We start from the raw sequence: 25,274 nt of genomic DNA, 5'->3' as shown, positions 1-25,274 counted from the left end.
TCTGAAGAAAAAAAAATGCAGGAAAACAACCGGTCCAAAAATTGAAATTGTTAAAGTGAGAGTCCATTCTCCAAGACTTAGCCACATTTTCCCTTCCTTGAATTATGCTTTGCAAACTGATGCAAGGCCTCAAGGCCACCAAGCCACAGACTACAAAGCACTGACAGAGAAGAAAGCATATGAAGGACTACTGATTTATGGGTTTATATTGACACAAACAGCAGATCTGGAACAATTCCAGCAGATTTTGAACAGCATGCACACTTCCTCATCTGACAAGGACGATGCATTATTCATCACAAAATCAAATGGTTGATTCAGGTAGTGACTAGTCATACTTTCCATCTGCAGAGGCAACAGAAAAGCTTGTTTATAGATGAGGTGCTACATCTATACATGGTATGGATGAACATATAGCCTATGTCTTTATCACAAATGGTCTCCTTCAAACAGGTTTGAATTTCTAATAAAGCCTTCAGAATATTCAACATTACTGCAGTAACACCAAACGTTATGTACTGCATTATAATACATGGTAACATGGCATTTTACAAAAGGCTGCAGGGTCAAAGAACTGACTTCACAGTGTGTTTGCTGTCCTGACAAATATGTTGTTGCTACACAACAAGCATTTACAGCTTGAATCCTTATTGCTATAAAATATAAACCCTGGTCCTAATAGCCTTTGATGGTTAAAACTTACAGTTACTCCTAATTGATAATTGACTCTGTACAGCAGCATAGCCAAGGTGCCAACCCATACCCAATCATCCCCAAACCCACACGTACACAAAACAACCGCACACACACATTTTTCCCCTCTTGAGACTGCAGACTGAGACTGACAGGAACAGCCCAGAGACAGCATATGCTTGCTGTTTTGACTCCCTCAGCACCATGTGTTAGCAGTGTGCTATTTATACCAAGCTGACCTGCACATCCAGAGTGACGGAGCTCAAAGACAACAGGTTTGTCATCAGAGGTATTTACAGGGTCACCTCAAAGTCACCTCTGAATCAAGTAAATTCATTGCTTAAATGTGGTGACACGGTCCTGTCATCCACCTGAGTGTTCTTGTCATGAAAAATACCATGGCTGCTTCCCTGAGTTATTGCTAACCACTAATGCCCATGTGACCAAAGCTCACTAACCAGGCGCTGCAGATCCTACCACTGGTACTCCCTCTCTGTCTAGTTTGTGGTCCAGCTGGCCTGCTGCTAAACTGAGACCAGTCGCCTGTGCAAAGTACATCAGCTCTTTGTTTGTGTTTTTAATTCTGCCCGCTTCCCTCCCTTCTCCTCTCTCAAACAGTGGAAAGCGTTCCCATCCCATCCTGCTGGTCAGACTGAGTGGGCTGCAGAATGAGAGCCAGGCTTGTGGTGATCCACAGCATCCTGAGGCTTCCGTGACTTATCTTACCAGCTCCACTCACACAAGATGGAGTACCACTGATCTGACAGAATGAAGAAAGACCTAAATTAGCTGTCTATTTACGCGACTTCACGGCCAGACTCAGATGAATGCTCAATAAAGACTCAACCTCAGATGCAGTGGCCCCTTTGCTTTGTTTAAATTTAAAGGTCAGTGGATGAGGCCTTTTGAAATGTTGTTTGGATGCAAATGCTCTCATCAGAAGGCAACAAACAGGCTACAGCATTTCTCAAGAAATACAGCAACCAGAGGCCTCTAAAAGAACAAAAGAATTATTTGTCACTGGCTTTCTTTGGGGAAACTTAAACAGGGCTATTGCAACATACTAAAGAGGAACATTAACTTATTTTAAGCTGTTTAAAACTGGCTATGAAGTTGGAGATCTTGAGAAGGCCAACTTTTGCAACCAAAACAATGTGTGCATCTACTCAAAGTCAAAAAATAAATGACAGCCAACATGATGCAGCTGAGCAAACACAACAATGTTGAAGTACAAGACTAATGAAAAAAACTGAATATGCCAAAAAGGTAACATGTCGAAATACTAATTTATGGGAAAATATGTTATGACAGTTTGGATGGATTGATGAGACGTTTTGTGAATTCAAATCTGGCACAAACTGGCTGGTGTATTACCCTCTTCCATCCCTCATCAACTGACCAACTGGGCACTTGACCCCACCTCCTCTAATTGAAGCTGTGTAGTGACAGGAGCAGTAGTGTTTTCCTACATGGACTTCAAGCCAGCTCATTCATGGTATCACAAATATAGAATAGGCTACTATGCCCATAAATTTTTTTGTATGTTTCTTGGTAGCATCATAACATGCAATACCCAGATTCTTTATGGTTAAGACAAGAAGAACTCCACTGAAAGTTGAGCTGTTGAACATTTTAGGTAAAGTCATATTAATATATTGTGTATACCACCTTTGCACCATCCATTACCTTGTTTGTCTTATACCCTTAGGCAAAATAACTTGCAGATTTTTAAAAGAAATTTTGAAAGTTCTCCAAAAGTGGAAATGATAAATAGCAAGCAAAAAAGCAGGTTAAATTGAAAAGGGATTACTGTTGTTGTAGGTAAACATTAATAGATGCCTGCCTCCTCCCCTCAGAATGGGGGTCCAATCCAAGATCATCTATATTAATATATATATAATATAATATTCCATGTCACACTGTAGGCCTATCATACTGAAATTGTGCACATAACTATTTGAATGAATGTCAATGCTCCATCAGCATCCCACATCAGCAAACCACTATAAGTCACTGGCTCAATGGTCCATTAGTTTTTGTTGGTAGTAACCATTATCAACATAGCTAATCATTAATTTGAAATTATGTTGTAAGTTTCACTAGGCTTTGAAGAAACATGTACAACGTGTAAAAAGGAAGCAATGGAGATTTAAAAAGTATATTGCATACCTTCTGTGGGGCTTTTAGCAGCCTGTGGACTCCAGCAATCTGATTTATCAGAGGAATATCTTCCCTGAAAGTGTACAGAGGTGGCCTGGTGGGCTCGGGGAAATTAGTGCTGTTAAATGGATCAGTATCATCTAAGAACTGCACCCTGCATACAAACGTAGCCATGATGTATCCATGCAAGGCGAATTTAGATGATCAAAATAGTGGATGCGACACCAAAGCCTTTGACAGACGCGCAGCCCCTCGGGCAGAGAACCACCGGCAGGTCTTCTGCAGTAGCAAAATCCTGCACCCTCTGTTATCCTTGGACCTTCTCCATTCGCTTCATGCAGCGCAGATGACTCAGGACAGTGTACACAGCAGTCCAAAAGTAAAGATCCAGGGTACCTCGTTGAGAGGTAGAGCTACTCAGTGCGGCGTGGAAATGAGCGGGGCGGCAGTATCCACTGGCATTGCGGGCAGTTGAAGTGCTGAGGCAGACTGCGGACGGGACTGCTACACTTGGCGCCTGGTCTGTGAGAGCGATGCGAAATCGGCTCCCTCCTCCAGCGCAAACTCTTTCCAGAGGACACAGCAGCCAAACCTCAGCCGGCCGAGAGAGCTCATATTACAGGCACAAGAGCGGCCTCCAGTGGTGAATATGAAAAGTGCACAAGACGAAGCTGGCAAAAACCAAACCATAAAATATGCTAATAGACACTGTATATATACAGATAGATACACATAGAAAGTCTGTTTATTGCTGCTGATTTTTTTAATGTAGTTCTTAAATGTAAAAGCACCATGCACTGACAAAATTTCATTCATCTCCATTGCATCAAGTTATCAACCTGGTAAATAATACCAATATCTATGGTTAGAATAGGGATGGATATAATTAGAATTTTTTGATACTATTTCACAACACAGATGAGTTTCAACACTGACACAAAACAATATCTTTTTGATACCTTATTGTACATACAGTATATACAGAAACCTATATATAGAATATAGACTTTTTTTTCTACAAAACTCCTTTTTCGTTCAATTAAGGAAACCAAATTTTGTTTGTTTCTTTTTGTGTTTGTGTTTCTAAACACAAACACAAAAAGAACCTTCCCTAAATAAAATGCAGTCTGAATTGGGGAATTCTGATCTAAAAATAAAGAAAAATCTAATTGAGTAGGTGAACAAGACTGAATCTAAGCATGCAATGCCAACTTTAGTACTTAATAGTTTTTGATACCCAGAGCTATAGATACAATTTGGTCGATACCAAAGACTACTGAGAGGGCCCGTATCACTTAGAGGATAGGTTCTCAATTTTTCATTCATCATCAACTATTTATAAAAACAATAGTTAGGTGTCCAAATGAACATTGAAATAGGTTTTTCTTGCTATAATCATTCCTCCTGTTCATACTGGCCATGAGAAGATCCCTTCAAGTAAGTACGATGTAAGTAATACAAACATGTATTTAAAAGTTTGTCTGAAGCTGATATGAAGCTTCAGCTGTCCAGATTAGTCAAATCAAGTAGATATCTTTCAACATTACAGTTTTTTTAGTTCCTCTTTTTGTTACTATACTTCCACCACAGTTCAACAGGGAAACACTGAGGAAACACAAAGAGGGAAATTGATGCTAAAGAGATTGTAAATGTGGCAGATATCCACTTGATTTGACTAACTCAGACAGCTGAAGTCTCATATAAGCTCAGATAAACTTCTGAAATACATTTTTGCACAAAATGACTGTGTGGACACACTATGGATTTTGGCCCCCATCACTTACATTGAAAGCACATTTGAAGGGCATCTTTTAATAGCCAGTATGAATAGGACGAATGATTACAGCGAGGAAAACCTCTTTCAGTGTTTATATGGGACTTGTAAAATTGTGAACCTGTCCTTTAAGTGAGAAAATATGTTTTTTTGTCATGTGCGTGACCAAACCCTTTAAGTCATTACCATACAACAAATGCCATAAAAATGTTATTTTTATGGCATTTTTAGTCACAAGAACAGTAACATCTGTGCATTGACCCTTCCCCATCAGATAAGACACTAGTTAACTGTCATGCATGTTCCTACTCAGCTCAGGCTTCAAAGGCTTCACACCTACAGCTGATGCTTTCTGACACTACAGTCTAGTCAATCTATTACAGAGGTCGACTACATAGGAACTCACAGTGTGAGCTACAATTTTACATTCCATTGCTGTACAGTGTGCGATTGTATCAGTACAATACTACAGTGTTTAACAGATCATGAAGCTACAACTACCAAATCCAGGCCTGGAGGACAGGATATTGTCCCATCAGCAGCTGGACAAGCTGGAGGAGGAAGAGGCTGGAGACAGACCAAAGTGGGACAACAAGGCCCAGTACATGCTGACCTGTGTGGGGTTTTGTGTGGGACTTGGAAATGTCTGGCGCTTCCCCTATTTGTGTCAGAGTCATGGAGGAGGCAAGTGATGCTTTTATGGTTTATAGCACTTATTCCACATTTTTAATAATGTATTTTTAATAAACACTGCTTGAGCAGAGGAAACATAATTAATTATAACTCATTCTGGTCAATTCAGACCTACCGAACAGTGTAACATTTAATTCACAGCTTATTTTGTACTTGCTGTGCATCATTTTATTTTGTGAACAATTAAAATTTTTCCAAAAGTGTTTGTCTGCCTGATAATGCCGTCAAAAAGCTTTTAATATTGTGTGTTTGAAAAACAAACAGAAGAAAGTTTGCTTTTATTACAGAAGTCATAAGGCCTGTCAGCCAAAGTTAACTGATAAATGCACTTACACTCATTTACATACAGTTAAGTGTCTTTACAGTATTGAAGTGTTGGTCAGCCATAGATTTTTTTGTTTGTTTCTGCTTTATTTTTTATCTTCATATGAACATATTTTGTATTTTTACATTGTTTTTGTGTGTGAATGAATTGTTTGTTGTGATTTTATGATTTGTTATTGTTTTATTTTTGCAAACCTTTGTTCAAATTGCTGAGGGATGAATAAAGTGTTTTTTGAGCTGAATAGAATTGAACTGAAGTTATGGATCACTGGGTATGATGAGGTCTGTAAAATATTGGACATCCTTCTCCAAGTTAAGTAGTTAATGACCAACATCACAAGACCGCTGATGCAACAGCAACTATACCCTCGTAAGATCTGTCAAATGGTAGATTTAAGAAAACAAGCTCAAAGATAAGACATTTTATACCCTCTGAATAACAGGAAATTCTTGTAAAGTGCTCAATACAAAGGGCAAATGGCTCGCAATTTGCATTATAAACCCTACTGCATTAGCTGTGTGATTGTATCTCCACACATGCATCAAAAATGATTAACATCGAAGTAGACATTTAAATATATTTTCTCTTGAATATAAGGTCTTCTTATCTTGTCTTCAAAGATAGTTTGTACTCTGCTTCTGTATTTATTTCTATACTTCCATAATCCTGTATTCAATGATATAAAAAAATACAAATATTTACTAACACCATGACACAACAGTTTTTCTGTTTTTCTTTCAGGTGCCTTTATGATTCCATTTCTGATCCTGCTGGTTCTTGAAGGAATCCCACTTCTGCATCTTGAGTTTGCCATTGGTCAACGTTTGAGAAGAGGCAGTTTGGGAGTGTGGGCAACCATTCATCCTTATTTGACTGGGATTGGTAAGCAACATTTTGCATAATGTTTACAATAATTTCCGGAAAGGTGCCTTAAAAAATTGTTATGGAAACATGTATTTGCAGGGATTGCGTCCATGTGTGTATCTCTAACAATCAGCCTCTACTACAACACCATCATTGCCTGGATTCTTTGGTACTTTTTCAACTCATTTCAAGAGCCTCTACCTTGGAGCCACTGTCCCATGAATGCCAATTTAACAGGTAGTGCTACAACCTATACTGTACCTCTGCAGAATGGAAATTGAGGTTAGAATCTCTTGATTTCGGCGAATTGACACATACTGCTGTTAAATTCTGTCAGGCCTTGTCTCAGAGTGTGAGAGAAGCTCCCCAGTGGATTATTTCTGGTACAGGGAGACCCTAAACACAACTCCAAGGATTGAAGAGGATGGTGGAATGCAGTGGTGGATACTGTTATGTCATATTTGTGCGTGGTCTGTCCTCTATATCTGCATCATACGCGGGATTGAGACCACTGGGAAGGTACAGCATTTTTTCCAGCAATAATAGAGAAAATGTTCATTTAACTAACTAATAATGATGGAAATATCTTTTTTTCCTGAGGCTGTATATGTGACTTCAACCCTTCCCTATGTGGTGCTGACAATTTTTCTGATCAGAGGATTGACCCTGAAGGGCTCTCTGAATGGAGTGAAGTTTCTCTTCACACCAGATGTAAGTTGTATTTTTAAAACTAATTTCAACAAACATACTTGTCTTACTGCAGATAACAAATCAGAATGCATGAAACAAAAAAAATGCATGGAATTATTACAACCCTGTTTTAGTATTGTTTATTAATCACTGAGATAATATTATGTATAATGAATAACCACATTTTTATCTATCTTGGAGAATCTACCAACCAACTGTCCAGCAATTTTAGTCCTCTGAATGCGCATTAACCTTAATTTTTTCATGAGAGTACCATACTGTGTATATCTCATACAATACAATAACTGGTTAAACAATAATTGTCTACATTACACAGTTGTCAGAGCTGGCAAAACCATCAACATGGTTGGATGCAGGTGCTCAGGTTTTCTATTCCTTCTCTCTGGCTTTTGGCGGTCTCATTTCCTTCTCCAGCTACAACTCAGTGCAGTAAGTTTGGAATTTTGTTCAACCCTGCGTCACTGAAAGCGACAAGTATATGCACTCTTCTATTAATATATAAAAAACTTCCAACATTTTTCTTTCAGTAACAACTGTGAACAGGATGCAGTGATCATCTCTGTTATCAATGGTATCACCTCTGTCTATGCTGCCACTGTCATTTACACAATCATTGGCTTCAGAGCAACAGAAAGATTTGACAACTGTCTTGCTGGGTGCAGTATATCTTTTGTGTCTAATTATACATGTTAGCATCTCATATATTTTTCTTCTTCTTCCTCAACTGTGAAGACTTTTTTTTTTTAACCGAATGAATTTGTGGTTTTAGAAACATCATGACATTACTAAATGTGTTTGATCTTGCTGAGGACAACATCACTGACAGCAACTACAATCAAGTTTTACAACGTCTTAACGAAACATATCCTGATGTAATTCAAAAGATGGATCTGAAAACCTGTGATTTGAATACTTTTCTCAGTGAGGTAAGATTTCATCAGTTCTGTGTAGGACAATTTATCCACCAGGGCAGCAGATTCACTTTTAATGGCAAAATGACGTGTTAATTTTCAAACGATGCATGTCATTCTTTGCTGTGCTGTGTCTGGACCTAGGGAGTTGAAGGAACTGGTTTAGCCTTCATTGTGTTCACTGAGGCCATTACAAAGATGCCCTTCTCACCACTGTGGGCGGTCCTTTTCTTCATAATGCTCTTCTGCCTCGGCCTGTCTTCTATGTTTGGTAACATTGAAGGAGTTCTAGTACCACTGCAAGACCTCAAAGTTTTCCCTAAGACATGGCCAAAAGAGGCTGTCACTGGTAATTCCACAGCTACAGTATTCTCAAATTTTACATTAATAAAGATCTCTATTACATTTTTTCAATTACAGTATTTGCCGTCCTTTAGGTGTAACGTGCGTGCTCTGCTGTCTGGTGGGTCTGATATTTCTCCAAGGCTCAGGGAACTATTGGCTTTCACTCTTTGACACTTATGGAGGATCCATCCCTCTGCTAGTTGTTGCGTTCTGCGAGATGATCTCAGTGGTATACATATATGGAATAGACAGGTGAAATTACAGTACAAATACAGTATTTTATAACTATATTCTTTCCTTTAAAATCATGTGTGTTGATGCTTCTTGATGTCTGTCTTCATTAATTGTACAGCACAGACACATTACATAATATCATGATTTTTCATATACTGTAAGGGATGTGAGCATCATACTAATAGCTCTGATATAATTTGCTTTATTGTTACTTGCATTTTCAGATTAGGGAAAATCAATCCTCAATCAATTTTCACCACCTCCATGATGGGTAATGCCCTTCGGGATGCCTTCACTCTTTTAAAGAAACGCTGTGTCATCACACAGTAGTTTAAAGCAGCATTATAAAGTTGATATCCACTAGGAACGTACTTCCTCTATCCTTCCTCCCACACTAGTATTTCACCACCTTTTCTATGCTATTACTTATTTTGTTTTGGCCACATCTTGATAATGTAATCTATTTTATCTCCTTAGGTTCAATGATGATATTCAGTTCATGATTGGGCACAAACCCAACATGTTCTGGCAAGCATCCTGGAGATTCATCAGCCCACTCATTATGTTTTTCATCTTGGTCTTTTACTTCATCACTAAAGTATCTGAAAAGGTCCTTTACAAAACCTGGGATCCTGAATCGGTAAATATTGGAATTATCTCCCTAGCATTATGGATGTTGATCTTGTAAAACATACTGTAAATGTACTATCAAAACCTCAAAAATATAATTTTTTCTCTCTTTGCAGGAGAATTTCCCAACACTGATAGAAAAGCCATATCCAGTCTGGATCTATGTGATCATCTTCATATTGGCAGGAATTCCAAGTATTGCTATACCTTTAGTCGGTGTATGGAAATGTTTCAAGACAAAGAAGAGTGATAAGTCACATCTCTACATTATCTCTGACCAAATTCTACTGAACAATATGACCCGAAAGTCCTCAGCCTAATACTCGTTTGTTAAATTCCAATTATTTTTAGAAGATAAACCCCCACTACTTTCTACTGAATCCAGCAAAAGCATATACTGTAATCTTAAAATACATGCACAACAGGTTGACAAACTAATGTGAATAACTCATGATTTAATATAATTCAATGCACTCCAAAAAACCCCCAAAACACAAAAACTATGAAGTTGAGTCACCTCAGTCTCAAGGTCAGGTTTCATAAGGGCAACCTTTTGGTGGCTATTATATTGGGTTGCATTATGCTGTAGTTCCTGTACTCATGATATTATGGCAATCATCTGTTTTCTTTTAGGAACATGGTATGCACCATTGGGCACAATATCTGAAATAAAATGATATGATTTATAATCTGTTCTTGAAACACTGTCTGAAGCCTCATATATAAGCCTGGTATATAAGGCCTGAGACAAAACCCTGCAATTTAGATCCCTGTAACTTCAGGTCAGACTCTGGTAACAGTGTATATTCCTAAGCAAGTTTATATAATGTGTCTGCAAATGAATTGACACAAGGGCAACCCATAAGGTTTCGGTATAAGCCTGTAGCAGATTTTTACCTTTGTAGGTTAAATTTGACTGGGTGTATAGGTATAGTCTATCATGTTGTTAAATACTTGGATTTAAGATTAACAGGAGGAGCTGCCCCATAACTTGGAGCCATGTAATGTAGTTACTCCTTGATGTCCAGCTGGGGTCACTATTGTGACGTGTTTATGGTGTTTGAGGAATGGACAAAAAAAGAGATTAAATCAGCTGCACATTATTATTTGTAATCACTTTCTGCATTTGACTACAATTTGTATCGTGAATTACACTACTGGTGCTTCATGACTGTATTCTGTATGAATATGATATACAATAGAAATTCAATACAAGGCATTTTGAATAGTGTTTCTGGTGACTAAGACTGATAAGGAATTGCATACACTGCATGTTTTTGATTCCAATGTAAATGGCATTTGGTCACTAATGTTGACCGAAATAACCCAGACTGTATGCAAATAACAGTAATGTAAACTGTATCACAGAACAAATTAAAAGGCATGTCTAGAATCAGTTTTATTTTCTGGGTTCCTTATTCTGTTTTTGCCTCTGTTATCGACATCATATCATGATGCTGATAGCATGAGGGCTTTTAATTAGACAAACAAGCCACACTGTTCCCTCAACTTCAAAAGCCAACAAGAAAAACGAGGCTGATAAAGTTAATGTCACCCTTTCGTCTCCTGAAACATACAGGTAACAAGTCACCAGGTCCTCCCCTTCTCCTCAGAACGAGTATAGACAAGCAAGACAGAACGGATCAGCGTTTGCCTCATAAAATATACCAAAAATGACAAAGGACAAACAAGTGATAGATGATGGTGCTGAGCAGGAAGACATCACTGAAAGACCAAAGTGGGACAATCAAGTTCAATATTTGCTAACCTGCATAGGTTTTGCTGTGGGACTTGGAAATGTGTGGAGATTTCCATATTTGTGTCAAATCTATGGTGGAGGTAAGAACATTTTATTAACAGTGTGCTTTCTATCATCCTGTGGCTTTCTCACTAAAATAAAATATATCAATAGTTTATACACTGCTTTAAGGGGGTGAGGTTAAAAGACATGCTTGACGTTGAACATTTATCACATCAAAAATGCATAACTTTGATTCTTGCAACATTTAATCTTTTCCATTTTCTCCATATCTATGATTTATCTACTTCAGATGTTTCCCGCTTGTATAATTCACCACTGTGCAAAATGGATGCATCATTAAAAATTGAGCAAAATGTTATCACACCTCCATACAGACAAAATGTATAGCATAGAGATAGCAAACAGTTACAATATGTCTAGCGTTAAGTTCTATTGCTTGGTATGAGTGAGTGCGATAAAGTTCTGATTGTTGATAATAAGATGTAAACGGAAACTGAATGACCTTCAACCATATACTGTATGCAATGCCATTTTTAAGGTTAAGTTGATTGCTCACTGAAAAAGTCTTGTTTAATGTTTATTTGAGAGTTATTGTAAGTAGTTTGGATCTGACTTTGTCATTTTGATCATTATTATCAGTGTTAAATTTGTTTTATTTCAAGGGGCGTTTTTGATTCCTTATATCATCGCCTTGGTGTTTGAGGGACTTCCTCTGCTGCACATGGAATTGGCCATTGGACAACGATTCCGCATGGGAAGTGTTGGAGTGTGGAATTCTATCTCCCCGTATCTGGGAGGTTTAGGTGAAATGGTTTGATATCAATGAACTTTATCCACTCAGGAAAGCAAGATGCCAAAATAAGGAAATGTCCAGAACATATATTCTGTATGATTGTCTTTATCTCACTGTCATCTGTACATTAATTTTTGATCGATATGTGTATACACAGGTGTGGCTTCTTTGTTAGTATCCTTCCTGGTTGGTCTGTTCTACAACATGATCCTGGCTTGGGTCCTCTGGTACTTCTTCCACTCCTTTCAAAGTCCACTTCCCTGGAGGGACTGCCCAGTAAACTTGAACCATACCGGTAATCTTTTTTTTTTTATCATAATAATATAAATTAACAATAAATGCTGAATAATAACTGAAGTAAAAGATAGAGGGTTCCATTAATTAATCACAATATGAATAATCTCTTTGATGCAGGCTATGTAAGTGAATGTGAAAAGAGCTCACCAGTGAACTATTTTTGGTATCATGAAACACTGAACATAACACCAAACATCGAGACCAGCGGGTCCTTACAGTGGTGGCTTGTGTTGTGTCTTGCATCTGCTTGGTGCCTCGTGTATATCTGCTTCATACGTGGAATTGAGACTATAGGAAAGGTAATTCATTATTTTGTACCATTAACAGTGTCTAAACAACTCATGGCAAAAATGTCAATACCATTAGATGACCACTGGTTTTAAATAATCATGAATTTGAGTTGTATCCTTAAGTTGCACTATTCAAGTAGGAATACACCTGCCCTATCAGCCTTAATCATGGATTCTGGCCTCAGCTTTCATTATTGGGAGGAATTTACCATGAATACAAGTTACTAATCTAAATTTAACAGCTAATAAAATCATGTCTTCTTAACATCACAAGGCGGTAAGTCCAGAAAAAGCAGGACTTACCAGAAATGTTGTTCTGTGTGTTTAATAAGCTTTTAACATGTTTACAGGCCCTGTTAAGGATAAGGATTAGAGCTATTAAAAACCTCTCAAACCTTAAGGCTCTTAACAATATCCTTCCAAAACAGACACACATTGCACATTGGCAATCAACTACATTGTAAAAGTGTTATAAATGGGAGTTTATGCAAATTATCCAAAAGTATACAAATGAAATGCATGTGTTTGACATGGATATTAAACAGTATCTAAACTTTCTCAACAGGCTATTTATGTCACAGCCACCTTTCCATATCTTGTCTTAACTATCTTCCTGGTCAGAGCCTTGACTCTGCCTGGAGCAAGTGATGGCTTAATATATCTCTTCACTCCAGATGTAAGTATGTTATTAGTTTCTTAGTGATACAGTTTTATGTCAAGACTTCATGAGTAAAATCTGAAAACTAACTGAAGTTAATATGTTCATCACAGTGGGAAACCTTGAAAAATCCTAAGGTCTGGTTGGATGCTGCTACTCAGATCTTTTTCTCTTTGTCTTTGGCCTTTGGAGGACTTATTGCTTTTTCCAGTTATAATCCCCAGAAGTAAGATATTTTTGAATATATTTCATTCATGAAAAACAGTATAATGTACAAAATACAAAAAATAAAAGACAGTATTTTATCTTTGCAGAAATAATTGTGAGAGAGATGCCCTAATTGTTGGATGTGTGAACAGTTTTACATCAATATATGCGTCAATTCCTATTTTTGCCATTCTTGGATTCAAAGCAAATGAAAACTACAATGACTGCCGAAATTGGTATGTACCAATGTAATTATGGTGTTCTATAGTACAGTATATCCAGCTTGATAATTATACAGTATTGTTATTGTATGCACAACTGATGATTATTTAATTATAAATCATTCAGACCTCAAAGCAGTGTGACTGCTGTAACTATACTATAGTCACTGTATTATTACTTAAGTATCAGTCAAAAAAAAGTTTGATATGAAACTGAAATAAGTTTTTTAAAAAAAAAAAAAGGAAAGGAAGTCTTACCTCTAACACTACAAGTAACAGATATTTTGTATTTTTACTTACATACATAACTTAAACAATCAATTAATCGTTCAAAAGAATATTTTCTATTTCCCCATCTAGTTAGTATTAATAATAACAAACTTGTAATACAAATATTAACTGACTGGTTTAATTTCTTGTTGATTTCAGGAACATACTGACATTGACAAATGCATTTGACATTGGCGATGAAAACATAACACTTAAAAACTACGATGACTGGTTCAACTATCTCAATAGAACTGATCCCATGAAGGTTGAAAACCTCAATCTAAAGACCTGCAATCTACAGACTTTCCTGGACCAGGTATAGTACATCTCTTACTATTAAAAGAGATTTCTGAATGAAGTTTAGTGAGGGTGTCTATGACGTCATGTGTCCTGTCCTACCTGTAGAGTGCCTCTGGAACTGGACTGGCCTTTATTGTGTTCACTGAGGCGGTGATAAAAATGCCAGGCTCTCAGGTGTGGTCAGTGCTCTTCTTTGTCATGCTCTTCAGCCTGGGCCTGTCCTCCATGTTTGGAAATCTAGAGGGGGTCCTCACTCCTTTACTGGATCTGCACATGGTTCCACCCTGGATGCCTAAGGAGATATTCACAGGTAAATTGAACAATGTGATATGTAAGGTATTTGCAGTTTAGCCATTTAGGGCACTGACAGCATTAATTTGTATTATATTATTTTTTTAAAATTAAAGCGCAAAAGAACTATTTTACTTTCTCTACATAACAGTGATTATAACACACATTTAAAAATATTGCATGTGGAAATCTCAATCAAACATACACAGTGTTTCAACATATTTGATTTCATAACTTTCCCATTTCCATGTGTAATTATATCTTCACATTTAAAATAAATATTGGCATATGTAGTGGCAGATTTATATACTAAAAAAATTGCTTATATGTGTGAAAAATAGCATCTAAAGTGACATTGGCTGCATGATGTCTAAATGCAGGCGCACTTTTCTTTTACACACACATGTATTCAAATGATTTTTGTACAGGTAGGCTGTCTAAAGATTTCCATATTGGTGAACAAAATCTTGATTGCTACATTTACTCTTTTTTTGCTCATAGGGTTAATATGTCTCACCTCCTTTACTGTGGCCCTCATCTTTACTCTGGGCTCTGGAAACTACTGGCTAGAGATATTCAACAGCTATGTGGGATCCATGCCTCTGCTCATCATAGCATTCTTTGAGATCATGAGTGTGGTATACATCTATGGAATAAATAGGTGATATTGTAATTTCTGTCAACATTATACTTTCAATATTACTAAGTATATGAATGATTTGTTGAAAAGCGCCCATTTGCTCGCAGGTTTAATGACGATGTTGAATGGATGACGGGTCGGAGGCCGAACATGTACTGGCAGGTCACTTGGCGCTTTATCAGCCCTTTCATGCTTCTTGTGGTTTTTCTGGCATACATTGTGATTGAGGCTGAAAAACGACCGACATACAACGCTTGGAATCCAGATTATGTAAGGCAGATTTTACAATTGTTCTACAACCTCACTGTGTGGAATTTCTTAAATCCGGCACATAATGAAGAAAAAAAAACATTGACTTTCCACTCCATTATTCCCACAGGTGCACTTCCCGCTTGCTGATGTTCTGCACTACCCTGAATGGGTTTTCGTTATCTGTGTGCTCTTATCTGTCTTTCCTGTTGTCTCCATTCCTCTTGTGGCTCTCTACAAATTCACGGGCTTCCTGAAGAAGCGCATCATGAACAGGCACAATCAAAACCCATATGCAAACGAATTCTGAAATGGAGATTTGTAAATGAAAATTTTAATCTGTTTTATCAGACTGGTGGTGACGACTACAAGTACATGTGAGAGATTTTGTCATTTAATAACGTCTTATTGTCTGTATTTTCCTTTTGGAACAGAAAGACAAACACTGAATCTTTTCATGTGTTTTTTTTCTGTATTTTGTATTATACAGCATTGCATTTTTCTAATTATGTTACAGCTTTAATGACATTATCACTGGTACAGTATTGGCAGTAACAGCTGTAATATAAGAATATTTGTACAGTTAAAATGCATACATTTTGTCTTAATTTACACAAGTGTATTTATTTTGGTGGAGGAAATACAAACTCTGTCAGCCAGATCAAATCCATAGAAACATATTAACTAGAGAATACCACAGACAGGAAGTCAATATCAGGTTTGTGTTGATATGTGATTAAAGGAAGACAACAATTAATTTCCTGTGTTGTTGTTTTGAATGGGAACAAACACAGAATGATGGATCACTTCGCTGAATTGTTTGCGATAAGCGCATTATTAATTCTCAAAAAAAATATCACAATTCATTTCAGTACACATGAACAAGCAATGCTGCACAAGTTAATATTTGTAGCGCTGTATTTTTTGTATGATCTGTTAACATCATCTGTCATTCCTTAATATTATGCATCGTCCTGTAAATCACATTCTTATCTGTCTAACGAACACATTGTGTTTAGTGATGTAGTATAGTTATGTTTTCTACCCTCTTTTACCTGCAGGTGTTAATAGTGAAATGTGTTGCATGATGTATCCTTTATGTAACTTTTTTGCATGTCAACAGTGCATGTGGGAGTACGAGAGAGGGAAAGAGAGAGAGAGAGAGAGAGAGAGAGAGAGAGAGAGAGAGAGAGAGACAGAGAGAGAGAGAGACAGACAGAGAGAGAGAGAGAGTATTAGGACTGCGCTTGTGTGCGTGATGGTGCATGTATGTGCTCACTGACCATGCGCATGTGCGTATTTTGAGTCATACGAGTTACACAGTTGTGCTTTTTGTGGTGTGGGTGGACAGTGATATTGTCCTCCCTGTGTCACGTGCTTTGGAATATGCTGGCTGCCTTTGTTGTCTCTCTGCCTGTTCTGCTTTTCTGGCACTTTCATACAATGGTGCACTTGAACACTGTGATGTTATTAAGCCTTTCAAACTACTACAGCTTGAATTCCAGCTCTCAGGAAAGACAAGCAACCCAATGTAGGATACATGGCACAAGATACATCATCAAGGAACAAGAGAAAGGATTGAGTGTAACACCAGAACAAAGGTGACTGACCCTGTTTTGACTTTAATTATTGTCAGTTTAAGACTGCATTTATAGAGCTATGCAAGGTGTCATGCTAATGCTATTTTCGCCACTGCCATATATGAATGACTTAACGAAATCTTATTGTATGCTTTTTCTGTTTGTTTTCTGGTTCACAATTTGACTTACCGAGCTATGGGAGCCATTATTTATGTGTCTTGTATATTTAAAAACCAAATGTGATGTGACTGATGTGAAGGAAATAAAACATGGAGTACTTAAAAGAGTAGTGTTGCAACATCCTTAAAAGGTTACAGCAGTTTGTTTAATCTAAAAACTTTTACTTTTTGGTGCTGTTCTAAAATTATTTCCTAGTATGTTAATGAGTAAATAACCAATACTCCTATAAGTGTTCTAAACATTACTGTAGTCGTCATCAACTGAGCTGCCTTAGAAGAAAAAGTAAAAACTGAACTGTCTGTCAACACGTCTAAGTGATGCTGTGACCTACAGTAATAAAAACGCTGTGCTATCAACAGTGGGAAAACAGTGCATCAAGTTCAACTGTTCTTTAACCTGCGATCCTACTCTAGGCAATGTCCCAGCGAGAAGATGCCTCTCAGTGTGGTGGAGTTGTGGTCGAGTTTGAGTCTGATGACATCAGGGATGCCAGAGCCAAGAAAGCTAGGAGTATACCAGGTGAACTCAATTTTGAATATCAACAGAATCTGTGCAAAGTGTTTCCAGCATATATAACGTGTCCTTATTCGATTTTCATGCGTTTCCTTGTAAGGTTCAGCTCTTATCTACCTCAAGGGTCCCAAGTTTCTCATCTATGTCAGTGGAGCCTTGTCAATGTGGGTAAGAATCATTTCCTGAAGAAACAGATTCCTGGAGCAATAGATAAGACATCGAAACTTAAATAAAAGCAAGGTAGACTACTTACTGTAAACTGTGTGTCAGCATCCGAACAGCACCTTGAAAAGCAAGACATAATGATGACCATTTATGTTGTGTTAAACAGGGTGACCGCATGTGGCACTTTGCAATCTCTGTGTTCCTGATTGAGCTGTACGGCCGTAACCTGCTGTTGACTGCAGTGTTTGGATTGGTAGTGGCTGGGTCTGTGCTCCTGCTTGGAGCTTTAATTGGAGACTGGGTTGATCGCAATCCAAGGAATAAAGGTATGCATGACAATTTTACATCCCTTAAAAATTTTAGCATGCAGTCTGTGTATCATAGAAAAGTGATATAGATCAGTGGATCTCAATCTTGGGCCCTGAAGTCTGCTAGTTTCCTATCCTACCAGGTGGTAAATTGTATTCAACTAATGTCTCAAGTGTAAATCAGTTCCTGATTCAATAGCTAGACTCAACACCTGCAGGACTCTAGGCACAAGGTTCACAGCCACTGACTCATATCTGTCATGGCTAACGTTCATTTCTTACAGAATATATTATCTATGTTCTGAGAGTCTGAAATTGTTTTTTTTGTTCCCTATTTTAGTTGCACATGCATCTCTTTTCATTCAGAACATCTCAGTGACAGTATGTAGCATTGTGCTCATGTTGGTGTTCTCATATAAGCAAAGGATTGAACAGATCTGGGATGGATGGCTTACTGTGAGTAGACACTACATATTTGGCTAATAATTACATTTCATTACTTGATACCATGTTGATTTGCATATAGGATATTCACCGTGATTACTACACAGAGGAGTTATTGCTGCTGTTGTTCCCTCTGTCCTGTGTCCCTGTTGTCTCTGCTTCTGAGCTTGTGGCTACTCTGTGCTGTCATAGTAACATGTTGCATCACAAAACTTACACAAGGTGGTTTGTTATACGGTGGTGATCGTCCTGGCAGATGTGGCAAACCTTGCAAGCACAGCGCTGACCATTGCCATTCAGAGGGACTGGATTGTGGTTATCACCGGCTACAACCGAGGTCACCTAGCTGGTAAGGGGATTCGCTCTCTGTGAATGCGCATATTCGTTGTGCTCCATGTTTGTCATGGGTTTCAGTCAGGTCAGACAAGTCCTCTAGTGGAAGCACATTAACCTCTGTGTCTTTGATCCTGACAAAAGGGATGAATGCGACCATGAGGCGGATAGATCAGGTGACTAACATCCTGGCCCCACTAGCAGTGGGACAGGTCATGACCCTGGCCTCCAATGTAGTTGGCTGTGGCTTCATCCTGGGATGGAACCTTGTGTCTCTCATAGTGGAATTCTTCTTCTTGTCACGGGTGTACCGCATCGTCCCCGCTCTTTCAATCAAACCACCGGCGGAGGAAGTAGATGAGGTGTATCTGCAAAGGATCGAGAGGAGAGACTCACAAGGTATGGACTGATCAAAGTGTGATTTTTTTAAAAATGTTTTTTGACGTCCCCTGTCATCCTAGAGTTTAACATTAGAATGCTATGCCCTGAAGTCTAAAGCCTGCACCATTGCAGATTCACAGAAAGTAAGCATAAAGGACACAATAAGTGTGAAATTAGGATAAACTACTGTATGCTGCCAGTGCTTGCTTGTAGTTGGCAATATAGAGACACACAGCAGCAACTTTTAACAGCAGGTGATTATGCAATGCAAGCTGGAATCAGATGAGCTATTAAGGATGCTGTTGAAGTGAGAGATTGGTGCCACAGGATTTTCATGTGCAGGTGGTTTGAAGGAAAGACATTAGTAAGTAAGCAAGTTAAAAAAATAGACCATCAAACAATCAGCTACCATGGGACTGTTGATCATTAAAAGGACTTACAGCAAGTAATTATAGAATTGACAGATGGCACCTGAGAGCGGTGTACATTATTAAAGACAGTCCTCAGTTTGTGTATAGTACCTTACTGCCACATGGTTTGAATTCCAATTGTGACCCATGAATTTGAGTGTAATTGGTCTGCATTTGACATGATGTAGACTCAACCATGACATGATGGTTGGAGCAAAAAGAGTGCAGTACACCAACTGAGGATCCAGCCTTTAAAATTGATGGATAGAGGTGACTGAAAAACGTCCTATTTCTCATCAGGGGAAGGTAATGTTGTGCAACCTCAACCTCTGACAGAAGGCAACTGCAACACGAGCCTCCACCTAAAAGAAATCACGAACCTACCCCTGTGCTTCCGGAGGTTTCGCTGGCTGGTGAGCACCTGTAAAGACGGCTGGAGGGCCTACTATCGCCAGCCTGTTTTCCTGGCAGGCATGGGTCTAGCTTTCCTCTACACCACAGTGCTGGGCTTTGACTGCATCACCACTGGCTACGCCTATACTCAGGGCATAAGTGGCTCGCTCCTTAGTCTACTGATGGGTGTGTCAGCTATCACAGGGCTTTTGGGCACCGTGATGTTCACCAGACTGAGGAAGACTTATGGCCTGGTTAACACAGGCATCATCTCCAGCTGCCTTCACCTGTGCTGCTTGCTACTGTGTGTGGCCTCTGTGTTTGCCCCTGGCAGCCCTATGGATCTTAGCTTGCTGATGCCCTACATCACCTCCAATTCCTCCACTGAGCTTGGAAGGATGGCTAGCCAAAGGCAAAAACACACTTATCCTCTAAGGGGAGGCAGCAATCAGCCATTGCTACCCGACCGCTCCTCCATCCATTGGACGAACAACACTGTGCTTTTTGACAATGTGCCCTCTGATACAGCACCTGAATCATACATCTCCATTATCCTGCTGTTCTTGGGTGTCATCACGGCACGCATTGGTGAGTAGACAGGCATACAAAACTGTCTGGAATCAATAGTATTGACCCTAAAAGTTAGATGAATCCACATATTACATTGATGATTATGATGCATGGGAATACTGTTAACTGTAGACCCTGACCAATACAGTGGCTTGGCCAATATCATCAGCTGAATTTTTTTAAATCATAGATATGGTGGCATTTATGTGGGGGCAATAAATAATAAGTTGAACAAAGATATGTTTGAGGTAATCTATAAAATGTTGCCATTACGTAGTTTGTCCACCAGAGAGCACTATCATTTTTTTCAAATGTAAAATGTCCTGTGCAGTACATATACTGGTCTATTTTTTGACATTTATTGATAGTTGACAGTGGAGAGTTGCAATTTCAGAGCAGGTACAATTTCAGATCAAATTTATTGAATATTCATCAAAATTATTTGATAATCATACTTAAGGGATCCTTAAAACTGTTTTTTTTTAAACTCAAATATCAATGTCAGTATCAGCCTCAAAAATCCAGTATTGGTCCGTGTGTGAACAGCTGAATATTTCTAGAACTGTTGTGACTATTGGCTAAGACTATTTAATGACTAGGTCAACTTTTAAACCCCGTTGACATCTGTGTTTTAGGTCTCTGGTCCTTCGACCTGACAGTGACTCAGCTCCTGCAGGAGAACATCTGTGAGTCAGAAAGAGGTGTGGTAAATGGGGTACAGAGCTCTATGAATTACCTGATGGACCTGCTCCACTTCATCATGGTCATCTCTGCTCCACAGCCACAGCACTTTGGTATCCTAGTTATCATTTCTGTACTATTCATCACCACTGGGCATACTATGTACTTCCTGTATGCGCACAAAGCCAAGAGAAAACGCCGCCTCGACACATAAGGAGCAGCCACGGCCCACACATCCAGGCACGAGATGCCAGCACTGACTCCACTCTGCACATGTGAAATGAATGTCTCCCTCCTGTTCCTTCAGCAATCTTATTGCATCACTCCACTCCCGACTTAGCCATTCATTTCAGCACAACACAGCAAGAGTCTGTCCCACCTCGGCTGCTTTCTTCCTGCAGGGCCATGTGCCACAGCAGCAAACAAGAACTCAGGTGAAGTAGAGTGGGAGACACACTCTGTTTCGTGTACATAAGTTGAGGTGGCCACAATAAACGCAGCAATGGTACCTCCAGGGGAGATGTCCTAATCTAACATACAACAGGACTCTAAGGCACCAGCACATGCCTTTGCAAACCCTGTGGGATTACTGCAAGACTTTCATCAAACTAGCCTGTTATCTTACATAGCTTTTTGGATGGAAGGGTGGATGGATGGAGAGATTTTTTCTAACCTTCACACAGTAAAGAACTGGTGTTGTGAGGAAAACAGTGATACATAAAAAATAAAAACAAGACGAGACGGTACTTTTACAAGTGGCATAGATGTTACTGATCCGTCCACTTGGAAATATTCCAGGATGTCCAAAAAGGAATATAAAGGGAACTTGACGTGAGATTGTCTAATTAAAAAAAATAAAAAATAAAATCAGAAAGGCAGCCTCCCCTTTTAATGGACAGCAGTGAAAGGACAAAATACTTCCTTCCCCTGGTTTGTTTCTCTGTGGATGAATCAAGCAAACATTTGCCTTTCTTTTAAGCATGTAAACCTGCTTTATGGATTACAGCAATAAAACCAACATTTTTTTCTAGAGAGCAGAACTGCCAGCTTTTATCACATCCCGTCATTTACTTTAAACACAATCCAATACAAAAAACTTTATTCGAATTGCTTGTGTATTTATATAAATGAAAAATAGTTTCCAAACTTTCTTTCCTTCCCATATAAAGAGTGATATTAATAGTTTTATAGAAATCCAAAAGGAAAGTAATCTTCATTTTGTGACATGTTTGAAATCAACAATAGCTGTATGTTGATAGCAAACGTCTATCACTACTATTGGCAGTATTGTTTTACATTTTGCTTCATACTTTTGTAGTTCTGATGAACTTAACATTACCTTACCTCAACAAAGAACAAGAACACTGTTGGGAATATGACTTGGGAATTACTCTCAGCTACTGTATGTTTTCATATTTCCTTCATGTACAGTGGAAATAGAATCAAAGTTGAACATTTTGTCATACAATCAGCAACACATCTCCATATATTTGTATAATTTTCCTGTGAAGTTTATGTATTGTGTGTTGTCATTATTTGTTTTAGACTGATAATTATTATAATAAAGATGAATGAAGATGATGTTTGACATCAAATCTTTTGACAAGAATATTCAACAAATAAATATATGTGATTTAAAACAAAGTGCTACACATCCAAGATGAATTTTTACTCAGGGATCTAAATATACTGCAAAATGTCATTGATGACATTGTGACAGTAAATGTGTTTGACTCTATTCGGTCACAGTCTGATATTTAAAACAAGACAGAGTCTGCAGCCATGCTTGCAGCTCTGTGATACTGTACTTTAGCACAGTGGTGCACTGAGCTAAATGCTAATGTCAGCATGCTAACATGCTCACAATGACAATGCCAACATACAGATATATAATGTTTACCATTTTCACCATCTTAGTTTGCCATGCTTACATTTGCTAATTGGCACCAAACACAAAGTACAGCTGAGGCTGATGGGAATGTCATTAATTTTGCAGGTATTTGGCCATAAACCAAACTATTGGAAAATTATACTTTTGAACTGTTGATGGCACTAGATGTAAAGTAAGGGAATCGCCAAATGTATTACAGTGAGGGTGACATGAATTTTCCTTGCATTCTATCCAACACTTACCAAGAATTTTGACTCAAAATCACATGGTGGCACTTGGGGAAAAGTCAAGGGTCATTTGCATCATTATCCTCTTGGCAACATTAATATTTCAGCCTGGAACAAAGTGGTAGACCAACCTAAACAAACCGACATTGCCATCCCAAAATGTCTCACCAATTAAACCTTCATAAATTAATCTTAGTACTGGAATTATTCCAAGAAAACGAACAGCACCGCAGTTTAATGCTGTCTGTCTCTTGTGAACTCATATTTCATATTTAAGGGAATACATTTACAGAATCCTTGACTCTCAAAGGTTCATTAAAGATTCTGCAGATGGGCTTCCCCTAATAACCCCTGACCTTGCAGTCCAACCACTAGAGAGCATACACACCCTGAAAAAATAGTACCTCATGTAGTTCACTATCAATCAGAATAGAGCTGTAGCACCTACAAAGCTATCACAGCATAGCATAAATACCCATTGAAGGGTAAAGCAACAGCAAGGAGAAGAATATAATACACACAACACAGTATATAAAGGACATTAACATATCACGGCCGGGGAATATACTGTAACCTTATGCAAAAGCAATGACTTTTCGTGGCCAGTAGAGGTCAATGTCACCTTTAATGGTCAACACTATGCCAATAGACAGTAGAGAAGCTTTAGACATTTGTGCATTAGTACCACAGAAATGATGTGTAAAAAATATGTGTATAAATGTAAAAAATGTCTTTCTAAAAATTGTCTGCTTCATCCAACAGTGATTATCATACTGGTGATTATCATCCACAGGAGAACAGGACATACAAGGGTCGACAGAAAATTGGTAACACAAATTGTTTTGAAGGTGATGGAAGTCCAGCTGGCCCTCCAGATACTCCCATCTGCAGTGTCTGATATCACCAGCATGTATCTCAAGTCATATTTTCAGTGAACAGGTGCACCAGTAGTACTGAACAGTTACAATACAGTACTAAAGTATGTACAGGAATCCCAGAAATGAGTGGTGTCCGCAATATTGCCACCATACAAGTCAAATGGAGTTCCAATAAACTGGTTAGTACTAATTAGCGTTAGCACAGTAAATCTGAATTTGTATGGTTATGGGGGGCATCTGTTTCATATTACTGTGTGTTAAGTCATTCCACAATGATGCTGATGACCAGCTTCTGCCACTATTATAAATCCCAATCCAATTGCTGCCCTAACTTGTAACACTGAATTTAGACTGTAATGCATCCATCGCAACCATGGGAAGTGTGTAATTACTCTGGTAATGAGCAGACAAAAGTCAAAAGTATATACAGTCCATGGGTGAAGGCAACTAGCCAGTGCTGTTGTGGAACTAGCTGATATGTTTCAAACTTGAAAATGAATCAGTACAGGTGATGCAATCATTCATTTGCAGGAGTTATTTTGCAGGAGTCTACGTTTTCTGTGGTGCAGGGTAAGAAACCCATTGAAAGAGAAATAAAAAGTATGCAGAATGTTACGTCAAGATGTTTGCTGCCTTTTTAATGCAGACATTATGCAGGTCATAGAAATAATTTTAAATAAGGCAAAGTGAAAAATAACAAAATTCCACCTAAAAAATGCAACTGGCATCACTGAAAAGAGAAAGGAAAAAACTAAATGAACAAATAAACTTTCATCATTTTCTGGTGGGGCATTATCATCTCAGGTGTCAGGATATTATTTTTCATCCAATAAATATACCAGAAAACAAAGCTTCCCTGATTAAAACAACAGCATTTTAATTAACTTTTCTGTGGTGCAATAAATTCCTTTCCAGTTGGAAGTAAAAATGTGTTCTCAGTGGCACTTCACTGAGGCAAGGTGCCAGCTGTGCCAAGCTCAGGTGACTAGCCAAGTTTAATGA

General features: G+C 38.4%; 4 protein-coding genes across 5 annotated transcripts in view; 3 read left to right on the top strand and 1 right to left on the bottom strand.

Moving 5' to 3' along the window:
• The window catches only part of fhod3b (formin homology 2 domain containing 3b), a 104,379-nt gene extending 100,963 nt beyond the window's left edge, over positions 1–3,416 (bottom strand). The window contains exon 1 of one of the 2 annotated variants that reach the window (XM_067601772.1): positions 2,863–3,416. In XM_067601772.1, coding sequence (XP_067457873.1) covers positions 2,863–3,027 — 165 coding nt within the window. In that variant the 5' untranslated portion in view covers positions 3,028–3,416. The remainder of the gene's footprint in view (positions 1–2,862) is intronic. The other variant, XM_067601773.1, reaches the window with a different exon arrangement.
• Positions 3,417–10,736, top strand: slc6a19b (solute carrier family 6 member 19b). Its single transcript, XM_067601782.1, has 13 exons — positions 3,417–3,496; positions 5,110–5,311; positions 6,387–6,527; positions 6,609–6,746; positions 6,847–7,028; positions 7,110–7,220; positions 7,537–7,649; positions 7,748–7,876; positions 7,990–8,146; positions 8,276–8,480; positions 8,569–8,728; positions 9,188–9,350; positions 9,457–10,736. The coding sequence occupies exons 2-13, from the start codon at positions 5,113–5,115 to the stop codon at positions 9,658–9,660; spliced, it is 1,902 nt and encodes a 633-aa protein (XP_067457883.1). The 5' UTR covers positions 3,417–3,496; positions 5,110–5,112; the 3' UTR covers positions 9,661–10,736.
• A 101-nt stretch (positions 10,737–10,837) lies between these two features.
• Positions 10,838–15,631, top strand: LOC137191578 (sodium-dependent neutral amino acid transporter B(0)AT3-like). The gene is made up of 12 exons (XM_067601783.1): positions 10,838–11,179; positions 11,765–11,905; positions 12,053–12,190; positions 12,310–12,491; positions 13,048–13,158; positions 13,254–13,366; positions 13,455–13,583; positions 13,998–14,154; positions 14,244–14,448; positions 14,931–15,090; positions 15,177–15,339; positions 15,449–15,631. Exons 1-12 carry the CDS (start codon positions 11,014–11,016, stop codon positions 15,626–15,628), a joined length of 1,845 nt encoding a protein of 614 aa, XP_067457884.1. The 5' UTR covers positions 10,838–11,013; the 3' UTR covers positions 15,629–15,631.
• A 1,829-nt stretch (positions 15,632–17,460) lies between these two features.
• si:ch211-254p10.2 (solute carrier family 40 member 1) lies at positions 17,461–22,837 on the top strand. The gene is made up of 8 exons (XM_067601784.1): positions 17,461–17,597; positions 17,692–17,759; positions 17,923–18,082; positions 18,405–18,520; positions 18,731–18,857; positions 18,986–19,240; positions 19,933–20,613; positions 21,231–22,837. The coding sequence occupies exons 1-8, from the start codon at positions 17,495–17,497 to the stop codon at positions 21,488–21,490; spliced, it is 1,770 nt and encodes a 589-aa protein (XP_067457885.1). The 5' UTR covers positions 17,461–17,494; the 3' UTR covers positions 21,491–22,837.
• Positions 22,838–25,274: the final 2,437 nt, after the last annotated feature.

This window comes from Thunnus thynnus, chromosome 10 (genome assembly GCF_963924715.1).
Source record: "Thunnus thynnus chromosome 10, fThuThy2.1, whole genome shotgun sequence".
NCBI classification, from domain to species: Eukaryota; Metazoa; Chordata; class Actinopteri; order Scombriformes; family Scombridae; genus Thunnus; species Thunnus thynnus.
The sequence above is the reverse complement of the archived record's forward strand: the minus strand, read 5'-3'. Positions and strand labels throughout refer to the sequence as shown.

Bases quoted from the DNA above. Each gene is read 5' to 3' on its own strand.
- slc6a19b (XM_067601782.1), top strand. From the start codon at position 5,113: ATGAAGCTACAACTACCAAATCCAGGCCTGGAGGACAGGATATTGTCC. The intron at 6,528-6,608 runs GTAAGCAACATT...ATGTATTTGCAG, and splicing joins TCCTTATTTGACTGGGATTG to GGATTGCGTCCATGTGTGTA. The intron at 7,221-7,536 runs GTAAGTTGTATT...TACATTACACAG, and splicing joins AGTTTCTCTTCACACCAGAT to TTGTCAGAGCTGGCAAAACC.
- LOC137191578 (XM_067601783.1), top strand. From the start codon at position 11,014: ATGACAAAGGACAAACAAGTGATAGATGATGGTGCTGAGCAGGAAGAC. The intron at 11,180-11,764 runs GTAAGAACATTT...TTTTATTTCAAG, and splicing joins GTGTCAAATCTATGGTGGAG to GGGCGTTTTTGATTCCTTAT. The intron at 15,091-15,176 runs GTGATATTGTAA...ATTTGCTCGCAG, and splicing joins TACATCTATGGAATAAATAG to GTTTAATGACGATGTTGAAT.
- si:ch211-254p10.2 (XM_067601784.1), top strand. From the start codon at position 17,495: ATGTCCCAGCGAGAAGATGCCTCTCAGTGTGGTGGAGTTGTGGTCGAG. The intron at 17,598-17,691 runs GTGAACTCAATT...TTTCCTTGTAAG, and splicing joins GAAAGCTAGGAGTATACCAG to GTTCAGCTCTTATCTACCTC. The intron at 18,083-18,404 runs GTATGCATGACA...TCCCTATTTTAG, and splicing joins TCGCAATCCAAGGAATAAAG to TTGCACATGCATCTCTTTTC.